General features: G+C 40.5%; 1 protein-coding gene across 2 annotated transcripts in view; it reads right to left on the reverse strand.

The window, feature by feature from the left end:
* Positions 1 to 1,930: 1,930 nt before the first annotated feature.
* mrpl23 (mitochondrial ribosomal protein L23) overlaps positions 1,931 to 13,310 on the reverse strand; it is a 41,405-nt gene continuing 30,025 nt past the window's right edge. For both annotated transcript variants that reach the window (XM_017717528.2, XM_017717529.2), the window contains exon 5: positions 1,931 to 2,564. In XM_017717528.2, coding sequence (XP_017573017.1) covers positions 2,400 to 2,564 — 165 coding nt within the window. In that variant the 3' untranslated portion in view covers positions 1,931 to 2,399. The remainder of the gene's footprint in view (positions 2,565 to 13,310) is intronic.

Genomic DNA, 13,310 nt, shown 5'->3' on the forward strand with positions numbered 1-13,310 from the left:
GACTGTGCTTCCAGGTTTTTATAGGTATGGGCAGGAGATGAGTGGGCTTGTATTGCGGTTGTAGGGGGCTTGGCAACTTCTAAACAAGATTTCCCAATTTTCACGTGGGGTTTCTTCAGGCAGTGAAGACAGTGGACAAGAATCTGGAACTCTTTGTGCTGTCCAGCTGCTGTCTTACAAGCATTTTTAAATCAATTCGTTTTATAGCAATGCAGGGGGTACTTGTTTCCGAGCACAAAACAATGGACAAACGCTATCAATATTGACATTCTCCTTGGCGATCACCGGGTTGGCCGGGTGAGGTCAGCCTCTCTGGTATGAGAACTGGCAAGAGATTACGCAACAATGTGTGGTGAAGAACAATTACAGTAGAGGCTGTTCTCATCAGTGCTGGATGAAGACATGTCCTGGACAGTTTGCACAAGATTGCCAGAGGAACAGCTTTAATAAATCTCTAAAGCACAGATTTAGACCAAACGCCCTTTTGCTGAAAACAGCCTAACTGGGAAAGAAGTCAGAACCCTTAAAAATCTTAAAGGGGAATTCCACCAGTTTTTAAAAACCGTCTGCGTAATCCAGTCTTTGAGACGTAAATGCAATTAGTCAGAGTGGTTTAAGCTGAAATGCTCCATTCTAGAGAAATTTCCAGACTCACTTTTCTTTACAGTGGTGGTGATAGGAACCAGGGATTGCAATGTCTACCACAAAAATATAACCATATTACTTAGCATCTAAAACCAGTCTACTGACATATTCTAAGTATTAGTCTTTTAAACAAGACTAGGCAAACCTAGTTTTACTGGACTGCCATCAGCTGCATGGTATTTGAATGGAACACAGGATGTAGGACAGGATACAGGCTAGGGTTTCTTTTCAAGTGTCAATCACCATTTTCAGAATTGTTGCAACGTAAAATTACATTTAATTAGCTAAGCTAGCCAACATTAGCTAGCTTGATTTTACATCACATTATTATCATTATTGTAAAAGAAGATGACAGTTCACTAATTGCTCAAGAAAATATTGTTAACAGTACAATTATTTGGGACTCTTATTATGATAGCAGTGGCATTCAAGGCACTATATGCTACATAGGACTGACTGATTCCAGAAATTTAGGAGTCAATTCTGATTCTGATTCTAAGTGATGGGAATTGATTCAGTCGATTCAGCACAGAAATCTTGTTGCCAGTAACAAAGACAGAGAAAGACATTCAACACAAATAAGGGTCAATATTAATTATATTTGGCTTCAGCAGAGAAAATTGGTGAACTAACACCAGCTAAATTAACTTGGCTGAACTAAAAATTTTCTGGGAAAAACAACAACAACAAAAAAAAAAAACATCCTGAAGTCAGACACAGCTCAAGCACAAATTTAAGTACTTACCGTTGTGTTATTTCAAACATTTTGAGGTCACGGTTATAAAAAGACCCACGACAAGTTTCAATTAATAAACTTTTTCTCCTTCCTTTTTCATCTTTATACTGGTAGTGTCAACATGTTTTGAAAGGCAACATTTTCACGCCATATAGCACCACCTGCTGCTTGTGTCAGGTGACATTTTAACAATTGATATCAGTCAGTCAGTCAGTGACTCACTAAGTCTCTTGTGAGCTAGCCTACAGGGTGGTCCAGCAAAAATATGTTTTAGGCCAACATTTTGTCACCAGCCATCTAAACACAATGTCTCAGGCATCAGATTTGTCACAATTTCATGTAAAAACTTTATGCTTTATGCAAATGTGCTGACTCAGAATATCTGATTCTGATCACCACAACTACGAACAATTCCAACTCCGTTTCTCTACAACGGTTCATTTCACAGCAGACCACTCTGAATGACTGTTTACATCCAAATTATTCAATTAACCAGAAATTATATCTTCACCTTTAATGTCTTTAAAATAAGTCAATACAGAGACAGTGTAAACATTTCCAGATCTTTTAATGAAAAATAAATTCAAGCAAGCTGATTGGCCCCTGTTTGAGCCCTTTGACACAGTAACACCAGTTTTACAGGATCCAATTTCAGGACTTTTTCCTGTTGTTGCTCTAGATCATACTTGAATGTTTTTCACAGACAAGAGTTGTTACACAACACTTCATTCAGATGAACATGATCTAGGTGTTGGACAAGAGGTTAAAATGACCTACATGTGAATATAGGAAATAAAAAGTTTAATAATGAGTTACAAATAAACAATGCTGCAAACTTTTTGGACACATTGTGAATCCAGGCATGCTGTAAGGCCTCACAGAACATGTCCAGGAAGCAGAAGTGCCTCCTTCAATGGGCCAGGTCCCAATTATATTCCTGCAAATGACCTGGCGATACAACACAAACATCCCACGCGCACTTCTCATCTTTTCTGTCGTGGGTTGGAAGGGGCTGTTTTTAGAGACCAAACCATTCAGTGACTCCCCCTCTCCTGGGGTCTGGTTTCTGCCTCTGTCGCTCATCTTCCATGAATTTCTCCTGCATCTCCTCCACAGAGCCTTCTTCATGCTTTTTTTCCTTTTCGGGGAAGATATCTGGAAACTGGAAGGTCTGCTGCTGGCTCTGTAGGGAAAGCAGGAATTCCTTTAAGTTTAAGGCGAGATAACCAACATGAATGCACTGTTTAACTTGGGCTCCTCTGATCATAAGCCTCTAACCCCTGGTCTAAATTCCAATTTCCCTTTGCTTTACCCAGACCTCGCCACATGATACTTTCACTCCAAGAGTCCTGTTTTTTATCTTGTTTGATTGTGAAACATGGTTTACAACCAATGCACAACTGAGAACATCAAGGCTTCAGACTGAATTCAGTCTATTAAAAAAGGGTCGGGTTAGGCCTGGTCAGCCTGCTGGTATGCAGAAATAAGGTCATGATAACAGGCAAACAGAATCAAGGGCACTCTTCTTAATACAGTCAACACAGCACAGTTTGACTGCATGAAGAAGCATGACCAAGCGAGGGAACTTTCCCTGGAACAACATGGAGCGTGAGAATCCTCATCTTATCTTTCGGTTAAAAGGTATCATTTGTATTATCCAGAGACTAGAATCTAATAGAATCCAGTAGCAATGGTAGGCACTGCAGCTCTGGCTTTCCTTAACAAATTGTTAGGCATTTGCAGATGTATTCACCAGTATTTCCACCCCCCCCCCCCAAAAAAATGTTAAATTCCAATGAATTTTTAAAACGTTCTGCGCTCATTTAGATGTCATTGAGAGTGGTTTGATGTAAAATGCCCCATTCCATAGAACGTTTTGGCCAGAGACAAGCAGGTGAAACATTAGCGTTTCCGATTTACTACTATTGTACCGTTATCACCATTACTCAAAAATACACATAGATTTACTAATGGTTTTGGAATGTAAATAAAATAGCCATATTTGTATTGTAGACATCGTAACCCCTGGGTCCGAGAACTCAGAAGTGTTAAGTTTCCATAGAACAGAGCATTTTACATCAAACCACTTGTTGTACCATTTAATTAGCAAGAAATTTGGCTTAAAATAAATTAATTGTCTGTCCCCATAGCAATGTAGTCAACAATCTTGCCTAGCCAGTAGCTAACGAGAAGGCAAAGAGAAAGATTTAAGATGCAGCAATAATATGGGGACGAATGGACTTCCAGCTTATTTCCTGAATGTTTCTTGTTGCAGATTAAACTGTCAAATATTAAAAACCATGAAGCTAAAGTCAGCTTCTCATTTAAATTGTCCTGTTCCACCTTAAATGGTGCCACAGTTACATTCTGCTGCTTCATGCTCTATTTAAGGAGGAATGAGAGAATTCGAACAAGAGGCTGGTGAATGAGAAGCTAACTTTAGCCTTGTAAAACGTTGCAGGTTGAGACACATTTTACAAGAAAATACTAGTGTGGAAAAGCTTCCCGCTGCTATAGCTGAGCTAAAGTCTGTTTTTGTTTACATTACACCTTAGCCTTTTATACGTTTAGCTTTGCCTAGTATATTAGCAAATAGTCATATTTATAACCAAGACGATAAAATAGACAAAATGTTGTGGCCCTCAAGGTGGTTTTTGTTTTTTTGTTGAAAGGACAAAACCCCTGACCTGACCCAACCCCTGACCTTGGCAGAGGAACTGTAATTTATTATATATATTTATTCTACTGACTAACCTAGGTGAATTTACCTAAGTACACTATAACCCCCCCTCCATGTCAGGCCAATGAGAATAAAGTTTCTCCTTGTGCCATTTAATAAATCTTTAGAGATGATTTTGAGTAGCAGAGTCATATACTGTTCAATGTGAAAGCAATCACAGTAGATTCACCTAAGAATAAAGTTTTTGCACATTTGGACAAAGCAGAAAAAAGAAGATGTGAACTTTGGCAATGCATTTCCTTTCTCAATCACTGCGGTGGAATGGGAAGGGGGAGATCCTATCTATTAATTAAAAGGTGACAAGAAAAATAAATCTTTCATATATTCAGGTTTTTCACCGGCTAGGCATGAGGGAGAGAGAACGTTATGACTCCTTTATGGAATGTTTGCCTTTCTCTAACTAACACTCCAAAAATGCATAGATCACCACATTTCAAGGGCCTGGTCCCACTAGAAGGACAAAGAGAAGTTCATTTCTAAGAAAGGAGGAAAAACACAAATCATTATAAGTGGACTGGTCTCTCTAAACACGGCGGCTACATGCTGGTGCTGCTGCTGGTCCTCTATATCAGGGCTCACCAATGTTGTTCCAGTGATAAAACAAAGTTGGGCAGCAGCAAGAGGAAACAAGGGGATTGCTGTAAGCCATGGCTAATGAGAAGCAGTGCTGTTCTGGACAAATGCATTTGGAGTTCCAGCATTTCGTACAGGCTGAGCTCTTATTTTGGGCCTGTCTTTTAGTACCACACTGAGGGAGGTTTTTTTTTTTTTTTTTTGGAGGGGGGGTGTGGTGAGGGGGGTGTGTGGGGTGAGGGGGGGTGTGGGGTTCTAATATCAACAGACAGGCATCCAAAGCTTGGTAGTGGTGTTCAAACTTAACCATCTAGGAATGCAAAACCCCACACTATAAACACAGAGTTCAGCCAAGTGAAAGTACAAGAACCAAACCTATTAAAACACGGCCTTGGTAACAGAGTACTAAAAGTGATGCCAAAAATGCCTTTTTCCTTTCACCTGTAGTAAACTCTGCTACAGAAAAACACATTTAAGCTGAGGCCGACAGAGGGACCCTGCTTGCATGACAATCTGGAGTTGGGAAAAGACGTTTGGACACCATGTATAAACACTGGAAGAATATTCCTAGGGACAGAGACTGGGCTGATTAACAAAAAAAGAGAAAGAAAAGAAACTACCATATTCAGATCGTCAAAACATTCACACACATTAAAACATTAAACAATTCACAATTCTGTTATTGTTGGCAGCAGGTGATGGCCTGCATATATGTTTGCGTGCGATGTGTACAAACTCTTGTCTGGGGCTCTAGTGCACACTTCCGTAGTTTGATTTAGCAGTGGAGTAAAACATTAATATCACCATCTGAAATGTATACAGAGCGCACTCCACTGAGCATCAACTAGTGTATTGCACAATATGAGTGGGAGTAGGCCAGGCCTTAAACACAGACGTTCAAAACAATTCTTTTCAAGGTGCTGGACCATCTATTACATACTGGCACATCCCATTAAGCTAAACATTTTCTTCTCGATGTGCAAAGAGAAAGGGAATAAAAAGAAATCTAGCATGGGATACAAACGTTGTTGTTGGATTCTGTCCAACCATTCTCTTTAGGTTTTTCTAACCAGGACTAGACAGAGATTAAAAAAAAAAAAACCAAAACAAAAAAAACTACCACTTGGGCCAAGTCAGTGAATCTTGTGGCCACATATATATATATATATATATATATATATATATATACACACACACTCAAATAACACATATGAGATCTGAATGAATGAAATATTCTCATTGAATACTTTGTTCTGTACAAAGTTGAATGTGCTGACAACAAAATCACACAAACATCATCAATGGAAGTAAAATTTATTAACCAACGGAGGCCTGGATTTGGAGTCACACACAAAATTAAAGTGGAAAAACACACTACAGGCTGATCCAACTTTGATGTGATGTCCTTAAAACAAGTCAAAATGAGGCTCAGTATTGTGTGTGGCCTCCACGTCCCTGTATGACCTCCCTACAATGCCTGGGTATGCTCCTGATGAGGTGGCAGATGGTCTCCTGAAGGATCTCCTCCCAGACCTGGACTAAAGCATCCACCAACTCCTGGACAGTCTGTGGTGCAAGTGGTGTTGGTGGATGGAGCGAGACATGATGTCCCAGATGTGCTCAATCAGATTCAGGTCTGGGGAACGGGCGGGCCAGTCCATAGCTTCAATGCCTTCATCTTGCAGGAACTGCTGACACACTGCAGCCACATGAGGTCTAGCTTTGTCCTGCATTAGGAGGAACCCAGGGCCAACCACACCAGCATATGGTCCCACAAGGGGTCTGAGGATCTCATCTCGGTACCTAATGGCAGTCAGGCTACCTCTGGCGAGCACATGGAGGGCTGTGCGGCCCTCCAAAGAAATGCTACCCCACACCATTACTGACCCATTGCCAAACCGGTCATGCTGAAGGATGTTGCAGGCAGCAGATCACTCTCCACGGCATCTCCAGACTCTGTCACGTCTGTCACGTCTGTCACATGTGCTCAGTGTGAACCTGCTTTCATCTGTGAAGAGCACAGGGCGCCAGTGGCGAATTTGCCAATCCTGGTGTTCTCTGGCAAATGCCAAGCGTCCTGCACGGTGTTGGGCTGTGAGCACAACCCCCATCTGTGGACGTCGGGCCCTCATACCATCCTCATGGAGTCGGTTTGTGCAGACACATGCACATTTGTGGCCTCTGGCTCAGGGCTCTGGCAGTGCTCCTCCTGTTCCTCCTTGGACAAAGGTGGAGGTAGCAGTCCTGCTGCTGGGTTGTTGCCCTCCTACGGCCTCCTCCACGTCTCCTGGTGTATTGGCCTGTCTCCTGGTAGCGCCTCCAGGCTCTGGACACTACGCTGACAGACACAGCAAACCTTCTTGCCACAGCTCGCATTGATGTGCCATCCTGGATGAGCTGCACTACCTGAGCCACTTGTGTGGGTTGTAGAGTCCGTCTCATGCTACCACGAGTGTGAAAGCACCACCAACATTCAAAAGTGACCAAAACAGCCAGAAAGCAGAAAGGTACTGAGAAGTGGTCTGTGGTCCCCACCTGCAGAACCACTCCTTTATTGAGTGTGTCTTGCTAATCGCCAATAATTTCCACCTGTTGTCTGTTCCATTTGCACAACAGCTGTGAAATTGATTGTCAATCAGTGTTGCTTCCTAAGTGGACAGTTTGATTTCACAGACGTTTGATTTACTTGGAGTTATATTTTATTTATATATATATATATATATATATATATATATATATATATATATATATATACACATACATACACACACACACACACACACACACTCGCGTGAAAAAATTAGGACACCCCATTAAATAGCTCTTTATTAAGAAATGTTTACATATCAAAATGTCCAATCTTATTTTTGTTTATTTCTGGAAAAGAAGGTGATTTAATTGCAATTAAACAACAAAAACTAACATTGTTTTACTCATGAAACAAAAGATACGAACAAAAAATTTATATTATAATGGAGGAAAAAGTTAGGACACCCTACCCTCTAATATCTAGTGTTGCCCCCGTTGGCTGAAATGACTTCAGTGAGACGCTTCTTGTAGCCATCTACCAATCTCTGGCATCGATCTAAAGAAAGTTTGCCCCACACCTCAACACAGAATTCTTTCAGCTGTGATATGTTTGAGGGGTTTCTTGCATGTACAGCCTGTTTTAAGTCACTCCACAGCATCTCAATGGGATTAAGATCCAGACTTTGACTGGGCCATTCCAGGACTTTCCGCTTCTTAGTTCTCAGCCAGTCCTTGGTGGATTTACTGGTATGTTTTGGGTCACTGTCATGTTGCAGGGTCCAGTTCCGCTTCAGCTTTAACTTTTTTACAGATGGTTTCACATGTTCCTCAAGCACCCTCTGATACGCAGTAGAAAATCATGGTGGATTCTATGATGGCAAGCTGGCCAGGTCCTGCTGCAGCAAAGCATTCCCAAACCATGACACTTCCACCTCCATGCTTCACAGTTGGTACAAGGTTCTTTTCTTGGAATGCTGTATTTGGTTTATGCCAAACATGTCTTCTGTTCTGGTGTCTAATTCAATTTTAGTCTCATCTGTCCAAAGAACATTATTCCAGAAGTCATGGTCTTTGTCTGCGTTCTCTCTGGCAAACTTCAGTCTGGCCTTAATGTTTTTCTTAGAGAGAAAAACTTGCACACCTCCCATGAAAATTAAACTTGTGTAGTCTCTGATAGTTGAGTCATGCACTTTCACATCGACAGTAGCAAGAGCCTGCTGTAGGTCCTGTGATGAAATTTTAGGATTTTTCATGACTTCTTTTAGCATGTTACGGTCTGCTGTGGGGGAGAACTTGCTTGGATGGCCAGACCTGGGCATGGTCGCATTTGTTTTGAATGTCCTCCACTTGTAAACAATTTTCTGGATGGTGGAATGGCTGATGTTAAATTCTTTTGAGATCTTTTTAAATCCCTTACCAGACTCATAAGCAGCCACAATCTTCTTTCTGAGGGCTTCAGACAGCTCTTTGGATCTCACCATGGTGCTCACTCTCACTTCAACAGTCAGGGACACAAACTAATTTTCTGAGGTTTAAATAGAGCAAGCCCCATTCAAAATGCTGAATAACAATGTTCTGATCATGTGCACCTGATGTGATACACCTGTGTGTGATCTTAACTGTTTTAAGTGGGACAATATGTAGGGGTGTCCTAATTTATGCCTCACCAGAAATTGCATTCTTTTAAAATTACATTTTACAGAAAATTGTGAAAAGGCCTTTCTTAATTTTTAATTGTTTAGTCATATTACTTGGATCCCACAGTATTGTTAAAATTGATATTAAATATCCACATGTCAAAATATGTTAAATATACAGAATTTTATGGGGTGTCCTAATTTTTTTCACATGACTGTATGTATGTATGTATGTATGATTTAGAATTGTTTAGTAGAATAGTTTAGTACCTTTGAAAAGAAGAAAATATTTATGTAAACCTTTGATTAATAAGAACATAACATGTTTGTTTAGCCTGTTTAGCAGTCTGAAACTTCTCCACAAGGGGAGCACAGTAATTTTTTTCATTATTTAAAGTTTTAAACATAATAATAATAATAATAATAAAAAAAAAAAAATCACCCATGGTATGTAGTTTAGTTCTGGGAAGCTGGAAAAGATTTGTGTTAGATCTGTGATTGTGACTACAATTACACGGTATAAGAAGTTCCTTGACATAATCCAGTGCATGTCCATGAACAAATTAAAAAGAAGGAGAATTTTAGAGCAAATTCTGTATGAGACAAGTAATCGGTGCAATGTGTTCATATTTCTGTACCCTCATGAGTACCCTCATGGCTGCCTGATTATGAATGTATTGGAGCTTCTGGACATACTTGGCTGATACACCAGTAAAAAGCACATTATTATAATGAAGTCTCGGTAAAACAAAGGCACAGGCCTTTCTGCATTTGGACAGTGTTAGAATAGAACAGAGCTTGGAAATATATGTTTTGGATTTAAAAAAATGAGGTTTTACACAAATCTTGAATGTGGGGTTCCCAGTTCAGATGAGAGTCAAATCCGACACACAAATTTGAAACTGTACTGGAAATTGGAATGTCCTGAAGAAGTGTAGATTTTTCCCACTTGGCCATAACCCACACCACCAGCAACTTAAACAAAAAAAAAAAAAAAAGAAGAAGTAAAATGTACTACCAAAAAAGCCAAATTAGTTATCATTGTGACTTTCATTAAATATCACTGCAACAGCTAATACTAAAAAGGATATACTCTAAAGATAGGAAGATTGTAAAGAAAGTAGACCTAAGCTGTAGCAATTCATGTTTAACAATGAAAGAGCGTGCTCTTACTCCTATATCACCCAGGCCTAGTGAAACGTAGCTTTGTTATTAATCATAGATATTTCTGAATGTGTGAAAATTAAACTGGTCTGGTAGTCAGTTAAGGTGGTGGGGTCTCCAAAACAAATGGTCACTAGGGCAACAGGCTTTGCATTTTCAGGGGCCAGGACATCACAAATAGGCAATTTCAATCTATTTCTAACATACCATTTCAATGATAAGTCTAAATTCACATTACAAATGATACCTTTAGGAAATTTTAAACATAAAATGCTAGGAATCAGGGTAGTGTATGATAGAAACTGGAAAAAGAGAAATCTCAGCAAAAACATCATCAGAAGAACAAAGGCTCTGATGTTATTGAGTACCAAAGGATGTTGTTTGGACAAATGTGTGTCCTGCAGGACAGGAATGTGCATGAAATCAATACTGTGAAATCTTGTGGAGACGATTCTCTTCAACCACTGAATGTGGAATGTGGAGCTGGCGTTCACATTTAGATGTTAGATGCACCAATATGAAAACTGTGAGTGAATGTTTTTCATGTACATATCTGCTGATGCCCTGGCAGATTTAAAAATGTAGAAATTGTGACTAGATTTACCCGGATTAACACAGTGGAGAAATACAACATGCAGACATTTTAGCACAGCAGCACAATGTCACAAACATTCTGCTGTTCTAGAGTACAATAAATAATGATTTGCAATACAGGCTGAATTTAAATGTCTATTTACTGCAGTTTTTCTTTTTTACCAATATAGTTATAATGGAACCGTCCATTGCAAGAACGTACAAGAACCATATCCAAAATGTATCCAACTGGATCCAAAACATATATACTCTAAACTGTAGCATGACTGTGAAACTGGCCAACCATGCACCCTTGGTGATCTCCTGAGATTCGTGTCCACAATCACATCCACAATCAGTTAAACAGGAACAGCTGGCATGATTTGGGCTGATCTGAAAGGTCAAAAGTAGAAGGGGTTTCTGTCAAGAGAGCAACACCCTGCCATCCTCACTCACCCCCGTCTCCAATATTAGCTCTACAGTGAGGAGGGCATGGAATTTACTGATGGAATGAAACCTTGTTTCTCCAAAATTATAACCTTTCAAGAGATAGAGAAATGTAAAAAGACTGTTGTGGACCATTTCTGTTGGCCTATTCGTTATGACATTTTCACTCAGTGTGAAGGACAAATAGCATGTTTAAATGGCATAAAACATACAAGACTGAAGTTTAGATCTGACAGCAACAACATGTACACTTCAGATATCACTCCAGTCCTCAGAACGAAGAGGTCATAAAGTCATCAAACATCAATCAAACTTTCTCTTAGACAATATCCAAAAAAATGTCTGCAAGAGTTTAAGACCTGGAAGTGCACCATTAACACTTCGGGGAGGCCATTCCTTTTCTCCTCGTGCCCCTTTCAACAACAGTATTTTAGATCATGAGCTAACTGAAGGATAAAGTCATAAATAAAACATTTTCAAGGGAATTTGCCAATGTGTACATTTTGTCAGGATCTATTTGCGTAATGTTGGAAGTCTATTAACAAGTTCATTACCAGACAAGAGAGTAGGAAATTCAGAGAGATGCTTGTAAACAGCTCCTTCTGCCAACCTCACTGGGTGGGCCACACTGTTGCTTCCTCTGGGTCCAGAGCCTGGCCTGTCAACTGATACACACGAACCACAACTATTTGGCTGCCTTTAGATGCCTCATATCTCTGGGTCTTGACGCACACCATACCAGAAATTAGCCGTAATCAGGGAAAGGGAGAAAGTAGTGGTAATACAGATGGTAGGGAGGGGCTTTCTGAGACACAGCTAATTAGGATATAATTTATAGCTCTTGAGGAGTAATGAAAAGGTCAGGCTAGTGGTTTTAAAAAAAAATAAAAAGGCGAGGGTATGTGAGGGAAAAGAATTAGTCTGTCACATGCAGAGAAGATGCAGATTGAGACAAACAAATAAACAAAAAAAACAAAAAAAAAAAAAAACAGACTTGACCACAAGTCAAGAGCAAGCTGCTCTTACCCAGCCCATGACCTCCGCTCCATCCAAAACTCGCAAATTTGGTGAGACTCTTGAACCGCAGTAACTGACAAAATAGTATGGGCTGGTTTTGTTGATGTATGAGTATGGATGTGTCTGGAACAGAGCCTGCAGACATACAGCACACAAAACACTAACAGCTGATATTTTGAACAGAAATTAAGCCAAGTCTTCGACTAAATGATTGTGACGACAGTGACTCTCCCCTGGAAGCTCTTTGACAGAACAGTCCTGTGGAGAACTCTGAGGGTAACTTATTATAAGGCCTACCTGACAGATCAGGCCAACAACAAATCATTTTAAAAAAAAATGACTTCATTAGAATGAAATCATTATGACAAGGCAAGCATGGCCAAATGTGGCTCTCATTCACAGAGCATGGTTTTGTCTGAGTGTGTCAAATTCGATTCCCCCACTGTGAAAAACAACATGGACCCAATGGCACTACTGTACAGAGCTTTGGAAAGACAAGAGGATTTGGCCCATCTAAGGTCCATCTGGGCCCATGCCAACCTGCCTGTCCGCCTGCCGACCCTGACGCCTTCCCTGTCCCACAGCAGTGGGCCAGCATTTGTGCAAAACACACTTCCTCTCAACACGAGTCAAGTGACCCAGCTGTCAAAACCAACTGCCCACAGCAGTTGAGAACATGATTCATGCATGGCATTCCCTATGCCAAGACGCAGCTGCCCCACGAGAGCCAAGCAGGGGAGAAGGCTTTTGAGTCTTTGTTCCCGTAACCACTCTAATGAAACCTCAATGCCAGGGAAAAGTGGTGCTAGGGAAAAATGAAACAAAATGTATTATGTTTCCTCACTGAGGAGAGCCATAAGCCAGACATTTCACCCATTACTGCAAAACAGAAGCGTGTTTCCACTGCAATTGAGAGATTGTTTTTCCCTCTGTGTTGTTCTAGACAATCATCTGGCATGGAGTCCAGCTTGTTAAATAAATACAGCCAAGCCAAGGAGCCAGTCTGAGGGAGGGGTAGCAGTGGCTACTTTCAGCGCTGTATCAGAAATCAGTCTTGTCATTTTTTTTTTAAGCCATTGAGTCACTCAGTCCCCAAGGTTCTGCCTGACAACAGCCTGACCCGTCCATCTACTTGTTGAGGCTTGTCTAAGTCTTGGTTATTTTTTGGGTCATCAGGATATTGGACCTTGTCAACAGCGTCCAAAGATAAACTGAACAGTGTTGAAATTCCACCAGTCATGACGTCTGG

The sequence above is a fragment of the Pygocentrus nattereri genome, chromosome 11 (assembly GCF_015220715.1).
Source record: "Pygocentrus nattereri isolate fPygNat1 chromosome 11, fPygNat1.pri, whole genome shotgun sequence".
Lineage (NCBI taxonomy): Eukaryota > Metazoa > Chordata > Actinopteri > Characiformes > Serrasalmidae > Pygocentrus > Pygocentrus nattereri.